The sequence below is a fragment of the Falco biarmicus genome, chromosome 16 (genome assembly GCF_023638135.1).
Source record: "Falco biarmicus isolate bFalBia1 chromosome 16, bFalBia1.pri, whole genome shotgun sequence".
In the NCBI taxonomy this organism is placed as follows: Eukaryota; Metazoa; Chordata; class Aves; order Falconiformes; family Falconidae; genus Falco; species Falco biarmicus.
Window position 1 is genome coordinate 7,622,715 of NC_079303.1, and position 23,756 is coordinate 7,646,470.

The 23,756-nt window shown below is 46.3% G+C and overlaps 1 protein-coding gene and 1 long non-coding RNA gene across 5 annotated transcripts in view; both read right to left on the reverse strand.

Annotated features, from left to right (window-relative positions):
• Window positions 1-1,650: 1,650 nt before the first annotated feature.
• LOC130159612 (uncharacterized) lies at window positions 1,651-10,523 on the reverse strand. The gene is made up of 2 exons (XR_008825801.1): window positions 9,772-10,523; window positions 1,651-3,792 (listed from the first exon to the last, which is right to left on the reverse strand). It is a non-coding gene; the product is annotated as an uncharacterized LOC130159612 (long non-coding RNA).
• A 2,734-nt stretch (window positions 10,524-13,257) lies between these two features.
• LOC130159608 (uncharacterized) overlaps window positions 13,258-23,756 on the reverse strand; it is an 11,082-nt gene continuing 583 nt past the window's right edge. The window contains exons 1-7 of one of the 4 annotated variants that reach the window (XM_056361362.1): window positions 23,235-23,756; window positions 22,505-22,897; window positions 16,604-16,681; window positions 16,173-16,469; window positions 14,417-14,716; window positions 13,978-14,079; window positions 13,258-13,571 (exon numbers count right to left, since the gene is read on the reverse strand). The exon at window positions 23,235-23,756 is cut by the window's right edge and continues 583 nt beyond it. In XM_056361362.1, coding sequence (XP_056217337.1) covers window positions 13,558-13,571; window positions 13,978-14,079; window positions 14,417-14,716; window positions 16,173-16,469; window positions 16,604-16,616 — 726 coding nt within the window. In that variant the 5' untranslated portion in view covers window positions 16,617-16,681; window positions 22,505-22,897; window positions 23,235-23,756 and the 3' untranslated portion in view covers window positions 13,258-13,557. Of the gene's footprint in view, window positions 13,572-13,977; window positions 14,080-14,416; window positions 14,717-16,172; window positions 16,470-16,603; window positions 16,682-18,711; window positions 19,224-22,504; window positions 22,898-23,234 lie in introns of those variants that run through there. The other 3 variants (XM_056361363.1, XM_056361360.1, XM_056361364.1) reach the window with 3 other exon arrangements.

Below are 23,756 nucleotides of genomic sequence, written 5' to 3' on the forward strand. Positions count from 1 at the left end.
CGCGCCTCCTGCGAGGTGATTGGCTCCCTCCGCCCGACACGTGATGAGGCGGTGGCGGCGGTGGGGCGGGGCTGACGGACGCAGTGCGCGCTCCTCACGCTGCAGCCCGCCCCGTGACGCGCGCTGCTGTTCTGGCGCGATGGTGGCGGCGCTGGGCCCCGCAGGACGCGTGCGCGTTTCGGCCGGCAGGTCCGGGACTGCTGCCGGCGGTTACCGCGTACGCAGCGCAGCGTCCGGACTCCGACGGGCTTGGTGGGGGTCTTTGCCGTTTCGGTAGTAGAAAAGGTAACGCTCTTACTCGCCGCCCCGCCGCGGTGCTGGGTGAGCCGCCGGCAGAACCCATTGGTGTTTGTCGCCGTGGCGCCGCGCCCCGCCGCTGCTCGACTCGGGGGTGCGTGCCCGTGAGGTGGCACGCGGTCTCTGCTGCCCCCTGCTGTCGCGGCGCGGTCACTGCGGTGGGAGCGGGGGTTTGGTTTTCCCTCACCAGCGCTGCCACACGCCTGGGCTCAGGGACCCGGGAACCACCTGTCAGCGCTTCTTGTGCCGGTCCCAGCAGCTGGGCACCTGCGGCTGCCGGGGTCCCGCGGCACCAGGAATGCTGCATTTAACTGGACACAGGGAGGGCGTGGCTCTGCCCGCGCTGGCTGGGAGAGACAGAGGGGAGATGGGGGGGCTGGAGGTGGGTGCGGAGCCCATGAGCTGCTGTATGTGTCCCTGCAGCAGCTGCAAAGCCACCGGATGACAGCGGTGGTGGTGACGGCAGCCACTCAAACACGTCTGTCCACATGGTGGAGCTGGTATTTTCATCCACTAATGGTTTCTGGGAGAGGCTCACGGTTGTTCTTTGGGCAGGGAGAGAAGAATATCTTCCCTTTCTGCCATTTGAGTAAGGAAATATTTTTAAAATTGTGTCAAAGAAAAGAAAGAAAGAAAAAAAAAATCAAGCATGCTGTCAGAAGATGACAGATTCAAGTACAGTTGAAATGATGTTACACTAACAAACTTTGACTGTGAACCTATTATTAACATCTGCTTTACTTTTTGAGCCCTTACTGCTTCGAGAAGATAGTACAATCTTTCTCAGCCCCACCCTGCAGAACAGGATGGCAAACCCTGGAGACTGAGCTCCCCAAAGGAGGTTTTATCTTCCAGAACAGGGTTAGCAGGATGTCTTTTTCACAGTTTCAAACAGGAACATCCTTGAATCAGACTGAGCTTTTCCATGGCTGTTGGTCACTGTCTTGGTTTCAGCTGGGATGGAGTTAATTTTCTTCTTAGTAGCTAGTGCAGTGCTTTGTTTTGGCTTTGATGTGAGATCAATGTTGATAGCACACTGATGTTTTTAGTTGTCGCTGGGTGATGTTTATACTAAGTCAAGGACTTCTCAGTTCCTTGGGCCCTGCCAGTGAGAGGGCTGGGGGGGCATGGGAATAGGGAGGGGACACAGCCAGGACAGGTGACCCAAGCTAGCCAAAGAGGTATTCCATACCATATGATGTCGTACTGAGTATATAAACTGGGGGAAGAAGAAGGAAGGGGGGGACATCTGGCCTTATGGCATTTGTCTTCTCGAGTAACCGTTATGCATGATGGAGCCCTGCTGCCCTGGGGATGGCTGGACACCTGCCTGCCCATGCTTTTGCTTTACCCTTTTTCCCCCACCTTTCTGTTTTGTTATTATTATTGTTATCATTGTTCTTACCTATTTATTCTGTTTAAATTATTAAATTGTTCTTATCTCAACCCTTGAGTTTTACATTCCTTTCAGATTCTCCTCCCCATCCCTGTGAGTGAGGGGGAGTGAGCGGCTGGCTGTGTAGTGCATGGTTGCCAGCTGGGGTTAAACCACAGCAGTCACTTTGCCTTTCAGTCTATTAAAGTCACCAGATCTCTCCTACTCGTAAGCTCCCATTTTACAGCAGAAGCCTGTGTTACTTAACTATTAGCACCATTGATTTTTCTACCTCTCCAGGTAGAATCTCCATTTCTCTGTGTCTTCTGTTTCTCTTCTCCATTGTATCCAGTTTCCCACACTCAGTACCAGTCTTGCACTGACCTGCCCCTTCACTTTCCCTCTTATTTTCTCTAGATGCTGAGCAGTGCTCTGTGCAACACTCCTCAATGCTTTTCTGAGATTTAGAAGTAATTGGCTTTCTTACCATAGACAAGTGATTAGCTGGTAATTGTTCAAGTACAGGTTAAACTCTTGCTGCATTATTTCCATTTATCTTCCCCTTCCTGATTATTTTTTCAAATTTAGTTACAAAGCTGTGTGCTCTGCGGGGTGGCTGAAGCTGTTCATGTTGCTTTTTGTTCCTTATGTAACATATAGATACTATATCACTTTCCTCACATTGTAATGGTACTGTATGATCCTGACCTGATGGATTTATTAAGTATCCTTGTTTCAAATGTTTGGGTTTTTTTACAAACCCATTTTTTTCAGTATTCTAGCTTGGAGATTAATCAGACTTCTTACAGACACTTCAAACTGCTGCTCTTCTCAGTTGAAAAAAACACAGGTTTTTATATTCCCTGGTTTGTAATCAAGTTCAAAATAGCTTTCTCTCTGCATCTGATCCTGTGCTTGTCACGCTCACTGTGCAGTGTTGGACCAACTGCTTGGACCAGGTTTAGAGTCAATACCACAACAAATCCAGAGCTGAGATTTAAGAGTGATGAGTTTTGCCTCAATATTGCCTCCACAATATTTTATTTTTCCTCAGTATTTTCAAATGACTCCTAATATAGTTTCACATACCAAGCACTTTACTCACTAGTGTAGATCATTAAAAAGAAAAAAACCAAACCCACCATGATTATTGTATCTACGTATTTTGCCACAATGCAGGTATGTTTTTAAATTATAATTTCCAATTCTGCAGTACCAGGGTTAGTTTAAATAATTTAATTCTTCTTCTAAATGCTTTACCAAAACACACAGTGGATGGAGTTTGTTTCAAAATACAAACAGAGGGTAAGTGAAAAACACAATCCAATTTAAAAATCAATTAAAACTCCAAACATTTTTTTTGCTGAAACATCAACTTGCATTTTTCACAAGAGCAGCAATCTGGAGCAACTGCAACGTTCCATGGTACAAGTAAGCACATCGCAAGTGCTAGGTCTCACCACATTGCCCAGAACAGATGGAGGGAAGGTGTGTGAGATTCAGCACATTTTCACAGGTCTGGCATACAGCATCACCACATTCAGAGACATCTTTAGGAAAATTTAAAAAAGCTAGATGGTCTTGCTAGGAAACATGTTTGATGGCAAATTCAATTCATTCCAGGTCTCATGACAATACAGTACATTATTCCTGGAGGCAAACAGAATGCAGTATCTCCAGCATCATTTTTGGGGGGCGGGGGCAGGGGGCAGAACTGGATGAACATGGATAGCGCAATAGGGTTTTTACAGTAGGGTCTACAAAGCCAGACAAGACAGCTGATCTTTACAGCAGCAAGGTTCAGGCAGTTCCATTCTCAAATTAACACCAAGCAAAGAATGATGGAACGGTAACATAAGAGCGGTCAGGGCCATCTATTAATTCCAAATGTCTTATCTTGTGTACTCAGAACATCACTTGTGTTTCAAAAAACCTGTTTAGGACTGGGAACTTAATTTCTGTCCTATTCTAACACTTATGAATACAGACACCTAAAAAGAGATTTCTCTCAGCTGGCTTTTACCTTGGTGTGCAGTGACATCTGTCCCATCCAGAGGATTCACAATGCCTGGACAATCCCTTCTAAATGAGAGATGTTTGATGTAGTGCGTCATATTGATCTGAAATGGAAACAGTAATAACTCAAACAACTGCACAGCATCTGAGGGACAAGGTCAGGAGCTTAAAGTTAATTATTTGTATATTTTTCTGAGTGTGGCTCTGGAACAGGGACAGGTCCTCTCTTACTCTGCATGTCCTAACAGTAAACTCTGAAGCATTTGCTCTTCTTTTTTTTATTCATGGGAGATTCCAGGATGTGGACTTTCTCCTTTTCCTGTTGGAAACTACCCAGATGCTGGTGCCCTCCCTGCCACCTACAGCGCAGGCTGTTGCACCCACTCCTCTCCCTGCCATAGGAGCACCATGCTGTCAGCTGCCTCGGTGGCGCTGGTATGGGCATCATCTGCTTTCCTCCCACATCCAGAAGCAGCTGTGAAAATATCAGCCTTTGGAAACTGGGGAGCACAGCTAATGAGCAAGGCAGTCTCGCGAAGAGGGGAACAGGCTTGCCAAGCAACATGTAGATGTCCCAGAACATCCTTCACAGCCCCGTGTGAAAGCAGGTGCTAGGTTCTGTTCAGACTCATAAAGCCAAATCCATCTGGGATTAGTACATTAGGATCTCAGTGTGGCAAAGAGAGGGAAATCCAGAAGGAAAACAGACCAAGGGAACACTTACATTATCAAGTTTGAAGCTCTGTAGATTGTGAACTGTAATAGAAGAACAGTTTAACAATATAGTTCACACTGTGATAACAAGCATATATGTTTACCTTATTCTAGCTTATAAGGGAGCTCCTCTCATTTCCATTGAGATGTAAAATGGCAAGAAAATCACCAGGGTTTCTCTCTTGCTTGCAGTAGGGCATGTGATAGATAAAACTGCTGCAGTTCCCCTCCTGACATAGACTAGCCACTGCCAGAGTGAATGAAAGTATCTTTAATTTGATGTTAGGTATTTTGGTCTTCATCTGAATGTGTTCTTAATCTACAGCAAAAACCCCCAGGGGCAAAGACCCCAGGGGCAAGGAAGGAAAAAATCACTGTTATCTCTGTCACCACCTGATACACATAACTCCTCTAACTACTGTAAAACACAGAGGCACAACAGATCTAAACTAACAATTGAGCAAAGTGCAAGACTTAATATCACATGCAAGTGCCCTAAAGAAATTATCATCATCTTAGCAACTCTCAGTGGCTCTGCCTATCAATCAGCCTTGTTACAGCTGCCCAGGGAAAGAAAAAGTCTTTGCGGGTAGAGTCTGAGCAGGATATTTGCAAACAACTGGTAGTACCAAGGTGACTATCACCAGTGCCAGGGTTTGGGGTGTTTGGCCTGTCCTCCCTCTACCCTTCCTGCTTACAGCAATGTGACAATACCGGCAGCCCCACACCCCCCCAAAGGGAGCTGGAAATCAGGGGCAATGGGAGGCAGCTGATATCTTTTGGTTGGCTACTGAAATTACTTTATGTAATGCCAGAAGCATCAGTCTCAGGATGAAAATATAACTTACAACTTGATTTCAGTATTGCTTTTACCAGGTTCGTCCAAAGTCACACAATTGTCTTAAAGCAGCCAGAGGCCATGGTGCATTTTGCCACTGGTCAAGAAGCCAGACCTCAACTTTTGTCTTTGCAAAAAAAACCACCCTTCAAAAACTGTGGGCTGTTATTTAGGAGCTGGTGGAGTCAGATCACCAAATGCTGCTCCATTATTAACAAAGATCAGGAATGCTGCTCCCTTGAAGGGTTTCTGATACACAGCCTAGCACAAGACCGGCCACAACACTAAAGAACTGGCCAGAGCTAGCCTTTCCTTTAAAACATTTATTCAACATGAGTGTGCTGTGAATTCAGGTTTTTTTTCCATTAACATCTTTCAATAAAACACCAGAAGCTTTACCTGCACTTATATGAAACCCTTACTAAACCCAAAGAGATATGCATGCAGAACAGAGAACATACAGTTAGAAAAAGGAAATGCTAAGCCTAAAATATGCTCCTCCTGATGCTCTGATCTAGGGTGAGGCCCTTCCATTTCACAGTTAAAATGTTCAATGCTTAGAAACAAAGGCTGCAGTCACTGGAATTAAGGCAATGGCTCTGCATTACAAAGAGCTCAGAGCTGCACAGGTTTCAGATATTCTTGTTGCTGTCTCTGACAAGTGTGCAGACCTGTCACTGCCACTAGCACAGTGGTTTGCGTGCCTGTGCTGGCAAATGCATCAAGGAACTCCATTGGCTTTAAAAAAAGAATTCCTTCTAAAAATTTAGAAATACATGTGAAATGGTGGCCAGGGAAAGGAAAGAAGGGAGAAGGGGCCTTGGGATTATGCTATGCCATTTTTCTTAACGGTTACCAGCAACACCCTGTCTCATGTTGCAGTATTATCTGCACTTAAGCCGTGTCTTAGCTGTCGGTGAAGTATCAAGCCCTGCTGCCTTTTGCACAGACACCAGCAGGGTAACCTTCAGCAAATAACAAAGTTCTACAGAGCACTTGGTTCTGGTGGATCTGCATTTAAACTGGACTTACTGTCAAAGGAATAAAACAGTCTGTCCCCCCATCTTTATGTTGATGGCCCATTCCTGTCCCACCCTACCTTTGGACATGAGCCATATCAGAGAATGCACGCAGCAGGCTGAAATGTTAAGTACTGCTTTATGTGAGGCTGTTCTTCCAGTCAGAGCAGCTCCAAAGTAAGGTTAATCACACAGCTGCAGGAATGCTTGTGCTGGCACCGTGCAAGCAATGCACAGGGAAGGACAGGGATGCTCCTCCCGGTAGCTGCTCTCCTACAACCCTGCACAGGATGATGGCGGTTATCAGCTTTAACGCTTGGGTGGTCACATTCCTCAGCACCTGAAGTGTGACCTGAGTACTAGCAAGGCTAACAAATCTTACAGAGCAGCACCAGAGAAATTCAAGGGCACCCCTTGAGAAAGACCAGTCATTAACTAACCTGTTACACTAGTTACATTGTGCATGACCCATTTTAACATAATTGGAGTTATGGCTTTCCAAAACATTTTCCCCCAGTGGTCAGCTTGAGAAGTGGGCCCATGAGACCTCATGAGGGGTCAAGGCCAAGGGCAAGGTCCTGCATCTGGTTCGGGGCAACCTCCCTGTGTCAATACAGGCTGGGGGATGAAGGGGTTGAGAGAAGTCCTGCAGAGAAGGACTTGGGGGTACTGGTGGATGAAAAAATGGACACGAGCCAGCAACGTGTGCTCACAGGTCAGAAAGCTAACCATGTCCTGGGCTGCCTCAAACAAAGCATGTCAAGGGAAGCGATTCTGCCCCTCTGCTCTCATGAGACCCCACCTGGAGTACTGCATCCTGCTCTGGAGTCCTTGGCAAGGGTAAGACATGGACCTGTTGGAGCAGGTCCAGAGGAGAGCCACAAAAATGATCAGAGGGCTGGAGCACCTCTCCTAAGAGAGGCTGAGAAAGCTGGGGTTGTTCAGCCCAGAGAAGAGGCTCTGGGAAGACTTTAGTGGCTTTTCAGTACTCAAAGGGGGCTTATAAGAAAGATGGGTACAAACATTTTAGTGGGGCCTATAGCAACAAGACGAGGCTTAGTGGTTTTAAACTAAAAGAGGGTAGATTCAGACTAGATACAGAGAAGAAATTTTTTATGATGAGGGTGGTGAAACACTGGTAGAGGTTGCCCAGAGAGGTGGCAGATGCCCCATGCCTGGAAACATTCAAGGTCAGGTTGTACAGGGCTGTAAGCAGCCTGATCTATTTGAAGATGCCCCTGCTTCCTGCAGGGGGGCTGGACTAGGGGGACTTTAAAGGTCCCTTCCAACACAAACCATTCTATGATTCTGTAAACTACCACTGTCATTCTGGCCACTGAGTATTTATAGATACTTGAGGAAGTCCTTCACAACTTAAATTTTACTCTGAAAGTTCTGAATTGCTTTAAAATTCTCAAGAGCTTTTCTCCAAAACATCGCTTCCAGAGATACTGATATTCGGGTCCTGGACTGAACACTGTGCTTGAGGTTGTTTTACAGCAGGGCAGCAAAGTTTTGTAGAACAAGTGATGCTAAGAGACTGCCCAGACACATTCTCCTCCATGTTCTCGCACACCCATGTGGCAGCACCTTCAGAGAACACTTTTCTATTCGTTCATGATGGTTCTAAACCCCTCTAACAAAATTTCATCAATTTCCTCCCCCCTGAAGGAGTGCTGTTGTCATTACAGATAGCAATGCAAAGATGTTCAAAGGAAATGGTCAGAAACACTTGGAAGCTAAGGGTCGCAATAAGCAGGAAAAGAAAATACTTTACCATGTACATGAGACTGTTGGAAACTTTTTCCCAGTGCAAAGTGGAAATTTCCAGCTACCTGCAGGAGACAGTAATCTTTCATTAAAAGGCCTGAATCTATATAAATAAAGCAGTCATACCAGCAGTTGGATTTTCAAATTTTTGTTTAAATAAGATAGACAATAAGCAACTCATTTTCATAGGTAAAAATACCAGCAGATATTGTCCTAAAAGAAATATGAATTTCCCCTCATCCTCACAGGCAGTCATGTGGAAAGCCATAATCACATACCGATGTTGACAATAACTGTTTTATGCAGAGTATTTTAGTGGACATAAAAATGGGAAGAAGGATTTAAGTCTACTGGGAGGGAACTAACTGCTGCTGTAGTAAATACAAAATGTATCACAGAAAAGGAGTGGAGAAAGTAACTGAGAGGGTGAGCCAGCAGGGTAAGAAAACCCTTAATGCAATAAAAAACAGTGGTCCTATATATACATCCATGAAAACAAGCTGCGTTCAAAAATAAAGCACTAAGCCTACCACAATGCCCCCTCCCTCCAAAAAAACAACAAAAAAACAACAAAAAAAATCCCCCGAAAGACAAAGGTTGTTAAGATTTTAGCCTGGAATATGAAAAGGATATGGATATTAGATGCCAGTCCTCCCTGACACTTATTAGCAGTCATGCACACCCTCCCCTGGAAGATTTCAATGCATCAAGCTCATGTGCTACATTACACCTTTGATGTCTGTGCAAACCTATTGCTAATGTTAACTGCAGACCTAATGAGACTGGAGATGTACAAAAGTCCAAGTGCTTAACATTGGCCCACAGAAATTTCCCGATTGACACCCACCCTTGGACCCTTGCTACCCACAGCACTCCCCTTTGAATCTTTCCTGCTCATCACACTTTGTGACAAAGGGTCCTGTAATGGTTCAGCACCCATGATGATGCTCAAATCATGATGCCTGGCTTCATGAGTGAAAGGGTGTTTTTGGTTTGGTTTTGGGTTTGTTTGTTTGTTTTCCCAGAAATAAAGAATGTGGTCTCCAAGAATAGTACACAAAGATGTAAAAAACCCTCCAGATTTTGAATTAAAAAAAAATTAGCCTGGGCTTGATTGCTAGAATGTACTTGGGTATGTAACCTGCATGTCCAAGTGTTTTGAGCTCGGTAACCTGCCAAATGACAGGGTAGTTACATAGTCATCTGGTGTGTCTTGTACTACATTTTCATACACCATTTGCAAAACTCACTTCTTCGAGCATCTTCAGCCTTGACAACTCAAATAGTCTTGCTTCCACTGGTTTTCTAAGGAAGGGAACATTTCACTCCCTCCAGCACCTCTGCTGACAAGTTGTTGGTTACTGTTATCTCCAACACCCACTGGTGGTCTCTGTTTTGAGACTAGAAGGGCAGCTGGGACAATCTAACCTCAAAGAAGCTGCTTCTCCTCCTCCAGAAACCTCAGTAAAAAGACTCGCTAGATAGATGGTAGAAAAAGCTAAGCTTCTCCAGTCAGCACGCTTCCTACCAGCCCACACCATGACACAGAGCATTAGCCTGTTCCTACCGCTTTTCCTGACTCTCCTACAGACCCCTCTACAGGCACAAGTACCTTGCTGACCACAGGTGTTATTATAGTCCTGAGAACACCTAAAGCTGGAAGAGGAGTGGAATGCCCCAACTGTGCCTTCTCACACTTGTCACCACCATGCAACAGGCTCTTGGCACAACCTGTCTCTCACCTTGCTGCCTTCTAAGAAACGGTGCACTTGGCAGCCCTCATTCTTCTGCTCTTGCATTTTATGGCTAAATCCTTCCCTCTTGCACTGCTTTATGCTATCCAGGTTCTTGAAGGCCCAGCCTCATCACCTGTATGCTTCTCTGACATAGTCACAAGTATTACAGCACCTGCAAAATCACAAGCATCGTCTTCCCATCTTTACAGCGATAGACACTCCAGCTCAAGACTCAAATCCCTAGTGGATCTTATTTCAACAAATCAACAAAGCAAACATCAGAGACTGGACGCTGAAAGGTGGTCTGATGCTCCTGAAGGAGCCTGAGCTTCCTGATGTACTTTTTGAGATTTTGGCACAAGGATGCAAGCTGTTTTAATGCAGCGTTTAAGTCTGAAGAGGGCTTTAGCTGTCCATTCAGACAGCCAAGTCAATCCTCGGCAAAGAAATTTGCTACAGAAACGACATCAGTGTCCCACAGTTCTGAGCAGCTTGGAACTTACCCATATGAACAAAGCATCTGCCTGTTTCTGTTCCTCCCTTCCACTGTTTTTTGGGCAAGACTGCAAACATTTGAGGGATTGTTAATGGCAAACTTTCTTCATTGTTCTTCTACCTCTGGACAACATCTCGGTCACCAGAAAAAAACAATTGTCTTTCTTGGTTCCGTGTTATGCTGGACAAAACAAAAACTTGAAGGCTGGAATCACGAATCCCTCAAGATGGAAACATCTCTGGGGAAGGATGCAACTTGACAGGTGGGACTAAGTTACTACAGAGACAATAATAGCAAAGGATTGTCCAGAACCTGTGGACCATCACAAATCCATTCTTATACAAATTTGCAGGTAGAAAGAATAAGAAACACTGAATGACACCCGTTGTTTGTGTGAGTGATAGGTGTCTGGTCTTTGCTCCCATAAGGATGCAAAGCCTGCAGCAGAAGCAAGAAGGCAAAGCCATGACCAAGTTTTATTCCAAGACAGCTCACATAATCCTGAAAAAATTTACACAGCTCCCCTCTGGACACTAAATAATCCCAGAAAAGGTTCTGTTTGCTGAGATACAATCTTTGCTACTGCCCTTAAACAGGCATGCAGACAAAACAGACAACCTAATTCTGCAAGCTCTTAACAATCATGAGTGCAGCATAAGCATACTAAAACACAACAGTTCTCACCATTCTCTGAACAGGTGCCCAGGAGGATTTCCCTGCACAGACCTTCACAGACATTTTGGGGAAAAACCCAAACCACATATGTCACATTAACTGTACTGATTCAAGCACTAAGCAGATGTAAAGGTTACCAAATGTCCTCTAACTCTGCCCCGTAACAGCTTTCAAAGTGATTGGCATCCAAAGCGTTTAGATCAAACACCTTTTCTTCTTCTTTCTTCAGTTCTAAGACAAAAAGAGGATTCAACATGACGAGGCATGTCTAGAAACACTATCTGGTACTTCTGTTCTACACACAGTAACTGTTCTACACATGAATGCAATGATTTCATGTCAGAAGCTGCGCATCCTGCACCCAAAGCCCACCTGAAAGTATGCATAGAGCCTGTTGAGCTATAAAGTAAAATCAAGAAGCAGAGTAGCATTTGTCATATCAAGAACACCCTCCGTAGAAAGAGTCAGCCACCTGTAAGCCTTGCTGTAGCACAGATCAGATGTTACTTGCACAAAGGCTTTGTTAAAACTTTTGTGGTGTCCTTCACATGGCTACAAGGGCAGACTGAGAACCACCTCTTCTTCCCTTCCCTTCCCTTCCCTTCCCTTCCCTTCCCTTCCCTTCCCTTCCCTTCCCTTCCCTTCCCTTCCCTTCCCTTCCCTTCCCTTCCCTTCCCTTCCCTTCCCTTCCCTTCCCTTCCCTTCCCTTCCCTTCCCTTCCCTTCCCTTCCCTTCCCTTCCCTTCCCTTCCCTTCCCTTCCCTTCCCTTCCCTTCCCTTCCCTTCCCTTCCCTTCCCTTCCCTTCCCTTCCCTTCCCTTCCCTTCCCTTCCCTTCCCTTCCCTTCCCTTCCCTTCCCTTCCCTTCCCTTCCCTTCCCTTCCCTTCCCTTCCCTTTTCCCTTCCCTTTTCCCTTCCCTTCCCCTGCCTTTTGCAGATGCTTCTGATCTCTCAGTAGCTGACAGGGCAGGATCAGGCCCCTGGCTTGTGCGTGTGGCTGTGATGTCATATTTCTCTATTTATCTGATTGGTCAAGATCAAGCCCTTCACTTCTGCAACTGCTAGTGATGTCATGTGTCTCTGAGTAGCTGACAGGGCAGAAGCGGGTATCTGATATATGGATTAATAGGTGGGTGGATGTTCTGGTGGATGGACGGATGAATTGGAAGGTTGGTGAGTGGGCAAAACTTGAAGCTCTTGTCACTCCAGGTCCAGCCACTCCTGAATGTCAAACTCTGGGAAAATGGTAAAGAGAGTGTCTTTATGCCTTTTTGTCTCCTAGGCACACCAGGTGTGCCCTATTGTGTCCCTCCATGGGGCATGATGAAAGAGAGGACACAGCAAAATGTTCCCACACTCTGAACAGCTTCATTGTTAAAGGAGAATTTTCTTTTAACCCAAGGTGTTCTGCCAGCACTTGTTACTTAGTGAAAAGAGCAAATGGGGAGAGTGGTGGAAAAGGCAAAGGCTGAAGGGCTTTATCTATCACTGGTGCTTCTCTGCAATGGTCATTGGGAAAACACAGAGTCTGGACTCTACCTGCATCCTGTCCCAGCTTCTAATCCTAGAAAAACATCTTGCCACACAGCAGGTTGTGTCTCCTTGTAAAAAGGAATTCAGAACCATTGGGCAGGCCTCATTTACACCATGTCGATCCAGGGAGGAGGTGGTGTGTGCCTGAAGCTTCCTACAATTCTGAGCATCTGAACTGACGTCCACTGTATGGTGTAAGCCAGCATTGAGAGGGGAATCCTTGTGCAAGCAGGCTGCAGAGCTCTCACCCAATTTCCACCCTCTCACTCAGGAGCATGATGGTTTTGGCCTCTGGTATGCCCCTGTGCTGGGTCAGGCTGTATATTTTCTTTGGGAGTAGATGCTGGATGAAGTGGCCTGACCTCCAGCGTGATTTACCATGTAGAGGTGACCCCTCATCTTACCCCTCCTGCCCATGTTTCTCTCCCCAAGACATCAGCCTTCTACAGATGCAAACCATAAGGTATCAACTGTACAGATATTAGATATTAGATGGGACCTGGACAGCAAACACAGGCAAGCCAGAGGGGTAAGGAGCTGCTCTGGGCTTGTGTTCTTCTCTCTGACCCCTTATCCTTCTACCAGATTGCACAGTCCAGAGATTAAAGGCTGAGCTGCAGTGTTTCACCAAAGGAGGCTGAATTTCAGATGGAAGTAAGGACGGAGTGTGATGGAAATGTGGTGGGATTGGGAGTGAGTTGGAGCAGAGGACACACACTCACATACAAACACAAGCATACATTTTGGGAAGAACCATGGAAATGTGCATCTCTCAATGAAACCCACAAGACTCAGACACAACATCCAGCTTTATTTGAATAGACCCAAGGTGGGTTGGAAGGTGAGGAATGGGTAAGTCAAAACAATTGCCAGCTGAACATGCACCACTTCTGCCTCTTGGGGACTCTGAGGCAGACAATGAGGAATCAGGTGGGGCCCGAGGGAGTAGATTGCCTTAGCTAATAGAGCAGAACCTTTAGGGAATTCTCCTTCTTCTCCTTCTCCTTCTCCTTCTCCTTCTCCTTCTCCTTCAGAATCCCTCTTCCAGATCCACAAATGAGGGAAGCAGCAGCATCAGAAATGGCTTCTCTTCAGTGTTGGACCCCTAAAGGAGATAGATTTGGGCATCAGAGGAGGAAGCAGGGTGAGAATCACAGTATCATAGAATCTTTTAGGTTGGAGAAGGCTTTTAAAATCATTGAGTCCAACCGTAAACCTAACACTACTAAATCTATCACTAAGATCTATCACTAAACAATGTCCCTAAGTGTCACTTCTGCACCCTTTTTAAGTACTTCCAAGGATGGTAACTCAACCAATATTGAGAAGCAATCATTTTTCAAATTCTTTCTCCATAATAATCTACCAAAACAGCTTTGAATAAAATGTTTGCTTCCTTTTCTTTGGAAAACAAGATGGAATAACAGTCAAACCGGGTCATTTTCTGTAAAATAAAAGGAAGTCCCAGGATTTAAAAATTCTAAATGTCCTAATGAAACGGAAATATTTACCTGTTCTCTTCATCAGGCAGTGGGAGAAGAAAAAGATGAGGCCATTGATGGTAAAGAATGAACCCCCAACAATGATCTCTCGAATCCAGCCGATTTTATAGCCTGGATAGGAATCAACAGTGACTTTAGGCTTAGCACAACACAACCTTTCACTGCCCAAAAAAAAGCCAGACAAAGTGATGTGACAGTTTTTTCACTGAGATCTATTTCTCCATTACCCCTCCTTATTTTGGTGCTTAAAAACTCAGGCAGGCATGGCAGTGAGCTCATTTAGTGATGAATAGAGAGACTGAGGCAGACAGATGGATGATCCTAGGACAGGAAGGGATGGAGGTGAGACTCATGGATGACTTCATAGGCAAGCACACAGGGAGTGAATTAACTCATGATGAGTCACTAGTTACTTGACGCTGTAGTGAGGAAGGGTTTGAAAACTCACTTTTCACATTAACATTGATCCAGCGGCTCCTTTCGGATCGAACAGGACGCATAGACTTCATTACAAAGTAGGCACAACTGTAAGACCCAGAGACATCCTCTCCTGTGATTTTGAGATCGTAGCTGTAGTTTTTCACATTTGATACTGGGATGGAGACTGCAAATCCAAAGTCTGCATAGTACTGGACTTCCCTAACGTTATCTGGAGATGAGGGGATGGAGCAGAGGAGCTTGACACTGTTCCCGGATATATAGACTTGCTGCTGAGGATCCAGGGATAAAGTTGGGGCCACGGGAGCAGCTGGGGGTGGGGGGTGGGGGGGTGGGGGAAAAGAAACAAAAACCTTATCAAAACATAACCCAAGCAATTGGCTGTCTATTGGCATCAGGACCTGTGCGCAAGCCCCACGATTTTTCCCAGTGTTATAAGCTAGTCTTACCTAAGAATTTACAAAAGATGTGTTATTCTTCTGGTTATTTTCCATTCAAATACAGAGCCCTGGACGATCAAAAAGCTTCTGGGGGGTCACTTGTGGCTCTCTTTTCTATGCCCTTCTTGAACCATGGGCAGAGGAGAAAAGACCCACGCAACACAGTGTTAAGAGCTCAGAGCAGCTTATGCAGTTTCTTTCTCTTCACTGAAGTGTAGAAAAGAAGTATTTTTACATGCCCACAGTAGGAAGGTGTGTAATACACCCCAAACCCAGATGAAAGGCTTGGGGAGGCTCACTGCTGGAAGACCTCTTAGAGGTGACACAGCTGTTCGGCCGACTAATTCCTGCTTTCTCAGAGAAATGCAGGAGCAGAAAAGGAGCTTGTGAGGAAGGCTCTGCTGAGGGATCTAGGCAGGCTGGATTGATGGGCCGAAGACAGGTGTATGAGGTTCAACAAGGAGAAGAGCTGGGTCCTGCACTTGGGTCACAATAACCCTACACAACGCTACAGGCTTGGGGAGGAGCGGCTAGAAAGCTGCCTGATGGAAAAGGACCTGGTGGTGCTGGTTGATGGCCAGCTGAAGATGAGCCAGCAGTATGCCCAGGTGGCCATGAAGGTCAAAAGCATCCTGGTTTGTATTCGAAAGTGTGGCCAGCAGGACAAGGGCAGTGATTGTCCTCCTGTAATTGGCACTGATGAGGCCACACCTTGAACCCTGTGTTCAGTTTTGGGCCCCTCACTTCAAGAGGGATGTTGAGATGTTGGAGCGTGTCCAGAGAAGGCCAATGAAGCTGGTGAAGGGTCTAGAGAACAAGTCTTACAAGGAGCGGCTGAGGGAACTAGGGTTGTTTAGTCTGGAGAAGAGACTCAGGGGATATCTTAGTCCTCTACAACTACTTGAAAGGAGGTAGTAGGCAGGTGGGGGTTGGTCTCCCTAATAACTAGCAACTGGACAAGAGGATACAGCCTCAAGTTACACCTGGGGAGGTTTAGATTGCATGCTACGAATTTTTTTTTCACTGAAAGGGTGATGAAGCACTTGAACAAGCTGCCTGAGGTGGTGGTGGATTCATCATCCCTGGAAGTAATAAAAAAATTTAGCAATATGGTTTACTGTTGGACTTGGTAGTCCTGGGTTAACAGTTGGACTTTATGATATCAAAGGTCTTTTTCAACCCAAATAATTCTGTGATTTTATGACAGTAAGCTGGAGCTACTTCATCTGTACATTGGCAACCAAGTGATAGGGCCATGGGAGAAGATGATGCTTTAAAGGGAGCCGTGCAGCCCCTGGGCAAGCCATAGAGACAAAACCAACCTACTCTGGACCTTAATTGAGAGAGGAAGGCTCCTGTTGGAAGGAATTTCTTGCCCAGAGTCCTCCACAAAGTACATGCACGTGTATGTCCCAGCTGATGCTGTTGAAGCCTTGAGCTGGAGCCAGGCAAACGGGAGGGGGTATGGTGCTCTTAGGTCGATTTGCTCCCCGCTTTGATTGAAGAACCGAAATCCGCCTATTTTCCTTTGTGTTGCAGCTGAGCATATGATAGCAAGATGTTCCCCTTCATAATAGAAATGATAACTGGGGTCTGTGGAGAGGGTAGGGACCGGCAGCAGGTCTGGGGAAGAAAGAAAGGATTTGGAGGATGGTAGGGAACTTTCCTTTTCCCTCCTTTTTAAAAAAACACAACTCAACCTCGCCTTGTCTGAGTCCAGCTGGAGAGAATCTTGTGAGAGGTCAAGCTGCACTTACCTGCAGAGGACATAGCCAATGGCAGCAAGTGGAGGAGAGCTGTGAGAGAGGGCCATTGAAATGACAAGAGAGGGGAGGCTGCAAAAAAAGAGAGAAAAGATATCACTTACACAGACACTACCCTATGAAGACCTAGCCCTTCTGGCCATCAGGCAAGATCATGGCCCCTCCACAATACCATGGATTCTGTACAGATCATCATTCCTTTTTGTGCCAAGATGACATGGAATGCCTAGACTGATCACTGAGAAAACCTGAGAAAACAATTTCACAAGCCAATGAGGCTATGCATGGAAAAAAAAATTACAAAACTCATCATGCCCCTGAACTTATCTTTTAGCTACATACAGCACATGTTGTAAGAGATTATTTCTTCTGTTAGAAGAGATCTGGTGATTGCAAAGAATTGATTGATATCAGCACTAGCAAATGACATCTTGAAACTTAAAGAAATGGAACTGCTGGAGTTCTTATTGGGTTAGGAAGGACAGGAGATGTCATGGGTCCTAGCAGGGAAGAAGGTACGTATGGAGATGAGGTGAAGAACAGGATGAGCTCAAGGTCTAATGGCATCAAAAATGAGGCTACAGGCAAGGAATCTTGTTATGACTAGCAATGAGGTGGGGGTTGTTGCTTGCATTAGAGGTGAGGAGGGCCCAGGGAGCTGTGGTGGGCTCGTTCTGGCTGGCAGATCAGCCCCACACAACCACACACTCCCCCTGCCCCCAGCACAATGGGAATAAAGGATCAGAAGAGCAGCAGTAAGAGAACTTGTGGGTTTGGATTCAAAGAAGTTAAAGAAGTAATGGAAAGAGGAAGATATCAAGTGATGCAAAGGCAATCACTCATCACCCCCCACAACTGCAGGGACACCCAGCCAGAGCCCGAACGATGGCTGCCTGTCCCAAGCCTCTTTTCCCTCTGGTTTTATTGATGAGCATGACTTTATAGGGCATGGAATATCTCTTTGGTCAGTTGGGGTCAGCCATTCTGGTTCTGTTCCCTCCCAGCTTCTTCCCACCCCTAAGCTTCTCAAGAACCCATTCAAGAAGACCTTGACACCATGCAAATGTTGTTAGCCATAGCCAAAGCTCTGGTGTGTTACCAACACTCTTTTAGTCACAAATCCAAACGGGCACCGTTGCAGGCTGCTATGAGGCAAACTAACTGCAACCAGCCAGACCCAGGACAAGAGCTAGGTGAAGTATGAAGGAAGATGTAGGATGCCATTGGGTGACATGGGTTTTGCTGCTGCGGGTGTGAGGCAACAGATCTAATTGGCTGTCTTCTGCTGAAAAGCGTCTCCCCCACCCAGAGCACTTGAATGTAGTGTCCTTTGTAACACGGTGAGATGCATGCAGGAAGAGGTTGCGTGCAGGTGCGTGCCCCTTCTTTTTAGCCCCCACTGGTGATGATGAAAAATTAGTGCTGAACAGAGATGGGACGGAAGCAGGCCTAAGCATTAAAAGCCCTGGAGCACAGTTTTGACCTGAAACAGATCTTAGAACAGAACTTTGTTTCACCCCAGGCCAGGGACAAACAAGTCCCAGTCTGATTCTCATGCCAGAAAACAGAGAAAAATAAGGAAGCAGAACAGCTGATCAGACCTGATTTCGAAATAATCTACACCAGAGAAAATGAAAGAAAGTAGCGGTACTGATATTTAACAGCTAGAATCACTTGCTGAAAAGACCACATATTGGGATCCTGTCCAGCATCACCACAACAATGAGTTTTCAACAAACTGTTCTTCATATTCAGAGAATAGTGTTATCCAGCTGAGAGGAGAGGAGAGGAGAGGAGAGGAGAGGAGAGGAGAGGAGAGGAGAGGACAGGAGAGAGGAGGCAGAGGAACAGGTTTTTATAGAGGACCATAAAAGACAGGAGGGAAGACTGAATTGAAAGCCAGAAAGGAGAGAGGGAGAAAGCAGAGACAACAGCAGCAAAAGAAAGGACTTGAGAGGGATGTAAGGCAGCAGAAGGGCTAGAGGTGAAAGAAAGGACAAGAATGGAGAACAGAGAGGGTAAGAGCTGAGAGAAAAGGAAAAAGGAGAAGTAAACATATCCATGGGGGAGTGAGAAGGCAGAGTGGAGGCAGAGAGACTCACTGAGGAGTATCACAAGGAGGTAGACGGTCATGGCAGCACAATCCACGGTGTGCTCAGGGCTCTGTGCCAGGCTGTCCAGGAGAGGAGCGTGCTGCCTGGTGGCTCTGTCCTGCCTTCTCCATCTGTCTAACCCAAGCTGGGTGGTCAGAGGGGTAGGGAGAGGAAGTGCTGCATAATGAAGCAGAAGCCACTACCCACAGATCTGGGAGCTCAGGGAAGCTACACCCTGTATGTTGCATGTCTTTGTATTGTCATTATCTTTTCAGAGATACGTTCCACCCCAAATGCTCTAGGTCACCTTTGGACTGTCTTTTTGCCCCATGAACCATAGTCCACTTCATCCCTCCCTTGAACTGGGGGACTGATGGTGGCCATTTTCTACTCTCTCTTGCCTTAGGGGTCTTCTTTATAGCAAGTGACAAAAAGGGTCAGCAGCAGCAAGGTTTTTATTATTCTCCCCATTTCCCAGACCACAGGATCCAGCCTTCCCTTTCTGTTTTTCCCTAGTTACCATCATGCCTGTGATCAAGCCAAATGTGCCAAGACTAGAAATGTCTATGTTCTAGTGACTGGCAGCAAAGTGGCTGGGAAGTGACATCTGCTGAGAAGTAGCACGAAGATGGTTTCCACAACTTCCCCTTGCATTGCATCAGTAGTGGAGTGGCACCAGCAGCTGTATAGGGGCCGTTTTTGGATGATTCGGAAGCTGCAGAGGACTGGAGGCCCCATCTTAATATACATCAACATCCAGATAAAACGCTGGTTTGGATTTTCAAAGCAAAGGATAAGAGAAACAAGCCTTTTCTTCTTCCTTGTTTCCTCCTCCACTGAGACAGAGAGGAGGCCACCAGTGAGGCACCTTTGGAGCAAAGATGTGATCCAGGTAATCCTGAGATCAAACACCACTTTAACTAACCAGGGCTGAAGCGTAACCACTTGTGCCACCTTTATGGTGGAGTTTTTGGTAACCCACCTGGCTTGCAGCAAGTGTACTGTCAGTATCTGAAAAGCCTTGTAGGAGGCCCTCCTTGTGTCCTAGACCTTGGCAGTGTGGTGTTAGCTCCCATCTTGCACATTCAGAGGCTCAGGGTAGGAATGAGGAGGTATCACCAATCTGAGCTGCCACCATCCTATGTGCATGGCACGGTTTTAGAGGATGATGCTGAGCATCGCTCAGTATTTTGGGGGCTCAGGTGTGGTGCAGGCATTGAAGGAATTCCCAGTGGAAGAGCATCCTAGGACCAGAAGCGCTCCTCCCTAAAGTGGGTGCCTCGTGCTCACTAGCCTCACATCACCTTTCCCCTGCCTCACTTTGTGTCCTCTGATGTGATCCTCCTTTGCCCTTGCTGCTTACTTCTCCTCCTCTGACAGATACAGGTCGCCAGCAGCAGCAACGGGTAGGTGCAGCAGCAGCTGCACATGCAGGCGGCAATGGGATGGATGGAGACCAGGGCTGTCAGTTAGATATGCAAGGGAAGATTCACCACTGCAAACTGTCAGCCCTGCCACCTTCTCCATCGGCACTAGTTGTGGCTCTTTCAGCAACGAATAACCATGCTCAAGGGATGCTGAGCCCCACAGACATCAAAGGGCAGGCACCTTGCAAATTCCAGCAAATACAACCACTGCTGGCACAGGGGGAGACCTCTGAGAAAACTGCAGCAGGGAAAAGCGCTCAGAAATTCTTGGCTGAACTTGTCCTGGTCTTCAGCAGCTTTTGTGAGAGTGACTGGTCGTCTGACCAAATTGAGCACAGTTTATGTTAGGGGTTTGGTTTTTTTTAGTTTGGTTTTTTTTTTTTTTTTTTTTTTCCAGAGGTGAACATAGCAATGTGGCTGGCAGAACAACCACAATACATAACTAACAGTCCTATTCTTTAGTCAGTTCTTCCTCAGCCCCTGATGGGTCAGCAGCAGGCTCATGGCCTGGAGGGACATTGCCAGATCTTTTCTCTCCACTGTGGGCCATGCTCTTTCTCATCCTCCTGCCACATCCCAGGACAAAGAAGGTCCTGGTGGTCTGCTTTGATCCCCAGAGCCTTCTCCTGCCTCTCCCCAGGTGGTGGATGCTCCTGCACCTTCCCCACAGAGCCGTGGCCGCTGAGCTAGCTCCAGCTGCTCAATGTCTTTCCTATATCTCTGTGTCTGTGTGGGTGGGAGTGCATGGTGTGTGAAGCAGGGAGCTTTGCCTGGGCAAAAATATTTCAGAAGGGGCAGAAAATGCCAAGAAGAGTGAGCAATGAGAGAGGGGACAAGAAGGTCAGAGTAAGAGGCTGTAGAAGTGCTCCATGGAGGATCAGGGACCCCCTGCAGCCCATGGAGGACCCACAGTGGAACAGATGGATATCCTGCCCACAGAGAGCCACAGCAGAGCAGAGGAAAAGTGTGAGAAGAAGGAGTGTCAGAGAGAAATCGCTACATACTGACCCTAACCCCTCAGCCCCATTTCCCTGTACCACTTTGGGATGAGTAGAAGAGTCTGGAGTCAAGTTAAGCATGGGGAACCGGGAGGAAAGGTTTTGTTTTAATGTTACTTTGCCCCAACCAATAATTATGCATGTATTTTAACTGGCAATAAAGTCAGTCAATTTTCCCCAAGCAGAGTCTGTTTTTCCCATGACAGGAATTGCTAAGTAATCACATCCCCGCCCCCCCCCCCCCCCCCCCCCCCATATTTATCTCAACTCATGAGCTTCTTCATTTGTGTTCTTTTATTTTTCTCCCCCATCCCACTGAGGGGGAGTGAGTGAGCAGCTGGGTGAGAGTTTGGCTCCTAGCCAAGACTAACCCACCACTAGAGTAAGGTGATGAAAATGTTCAAAAAGCAAAACATTTTTAAATGATCCAAAGTAAAATGAGTGAAATAAGAGCATAATGTTCTTATTTATAGTAGTCATATTTGATGGAAGAACACTCTGATTTTTCCCATATAGACCAACACCGACCACACAATAAGACATAAAACATGGACAATCACTTTTCAGACCCTGCCTAGATGGCCACAAGATGAGTCATACTTGCCCCAACTTGAAATGCCTCATGGGACAGAGCTGCCTCTAGGGCGGAAGAATGGATTAGTGACCCTCATGGGGCCATTTCCATCTAGGGGCTTCTCAGACCCATGGAATCTCATGATCAGTAGAGACAAGTCTGGTCTCACTTCTTTATGATTGACCCACTCTTTTGCAAGGGTGCTAATATTTTCCCTCCTTCCTCCAGTTCAATAGGAGGGCTCTGAATCACATCAGGGGTGATTGTGCTGCTCTCCACCTCCCCTGGTGAGAGAGTTCCCTCTGTCCCACCTCCTTCCTCTTGCTCTAGATCCACCACATGCTCCTGCACTTCTCCCATCAGAACTCTAAAGGGCTTACCTGCTGTGCTGTGAAGGGCATCAAGTTTTTTAACAACGACTGTAAACAGAGCTTTATACTAATGTCCAGCATTGCTGGCAGAGGAGAGTGGCCATGCCCAGCTCAGATGGGATCTACAATGTCATACTGAACAGAAAGTGACTGAGAGTTCACATCTAGCACAGAAACCTTATCTTTGTCCCTGTGACAATTACATTGCTGTTTCTTTTTCCTGTTGAATGGGTAGAACCACTGGTAAAGATAGAAGAGTGGATGATTTCAGATGGTTTGGGGTTTTCCTTTGTAGTTTTTTTTTTTTTTTTTTAAGGTTAATCTTTGCTTTCACTGGCTTCTTGGTAATGCTATTAAAATAAGAATGAGCCATATGGCCAGATCCCTAATAAACCCCTGCCTACTGTTTCTGCTGGCTAATAACATACCTACCTCTCCTTGTCAAACTCCTGCAAACTCAGCAGCTCCTGAAATGATGAGAGTCCTGGAGCGGTGGATACACTTCATTAAAATCACTGATTCCTTTTCTCACCTTTCCGTTTTCACCTTTCCAAACCCACTGGAACAATCAAGCATCTCTTGTGCCAGCCCATAGTATCTTCCCAAAGGATAAAATACGCAGCTGACTTGCTCGTTTAGGGATGGGTGTTGGGTAATGCAGAGTCACAGAGTAGCTGATGTTGGCAGGAGCCTCTGGAGGTCACCAAGTCCAGTCTCCCCAGCCAGAGCTGGTTGCCCAGGACCACATCCAACTGGGTTTTGAACATCTTGAAGGACAGAGACTCCACAACCTCTCTGGGTGACCTGTTTCTGTGTCTGATCACCCTGGCAGTAAAAAAAGTGTTGTTTTGCATTCAGATGGAATTTCATGTGTTTCATTTTGTGTCTCCTGTCCTGTCACTGGACACCACCATGTATATTCATCACATACTTATACATATTGGTAAGCTCCCTCCTGAGCTGTCTACTGTCCAGGTTAGGAGTCCCAGTGATCTCAGCCTTTCCTTGGATGAAAGATGCACCAGTCCCTCAATCATCTGCATGGGCCTTTTCAGGATTCCAGTAACCCCCTATCTTTCTTGTACTGGGGAGCCCAGAACTGGACACAGCACTCCAGTGTGGCTTCACCACACTCAGGTAGTGAGTAGAGGAGAAGGATCACCTCTTTCAGCCTGCTGGCAATGTGCTTCCTGATGCAGCTCAGGACACTGCTGGTTTGCTTTGCCACAAGAGGGCACGGTCAGTTTGTTCAGACAGAAAATGTGGCCCAGTCACCAGCTGAGATGGGGAATCTTTGCTTGTCACCAACTGGTAGGAGAAGCTGAAGGAGAGAAACAGATAGGACATCACCTGGCAGCTGAAGAGGGGATTCATTTGCCTAAATGTGGGCAGCTGGTACCAGTTTCAAGGTATTAAGGAGTGTGAGACTAGTAGCTATAGGACAGAACCACCCACAAGCTCATAAAAGCTGAAGGTCATCTCAAAGTTACCAGACACTTTGAGTAACTGAATCAAAACTTTCATTTCCTGCACCCATTTCACAGTCTTTTCCAAACTTCATCTCTGCTAGTATCGTTTCTTTGTCCTGGTTTTGGCTGGGTTAGAGTTAATTTTCTTCCTTGTAGCTGTGCTTCCTATTTAGTATGAAAAAAAAATTATAATAATGCACTGCTGTTTTACTTGT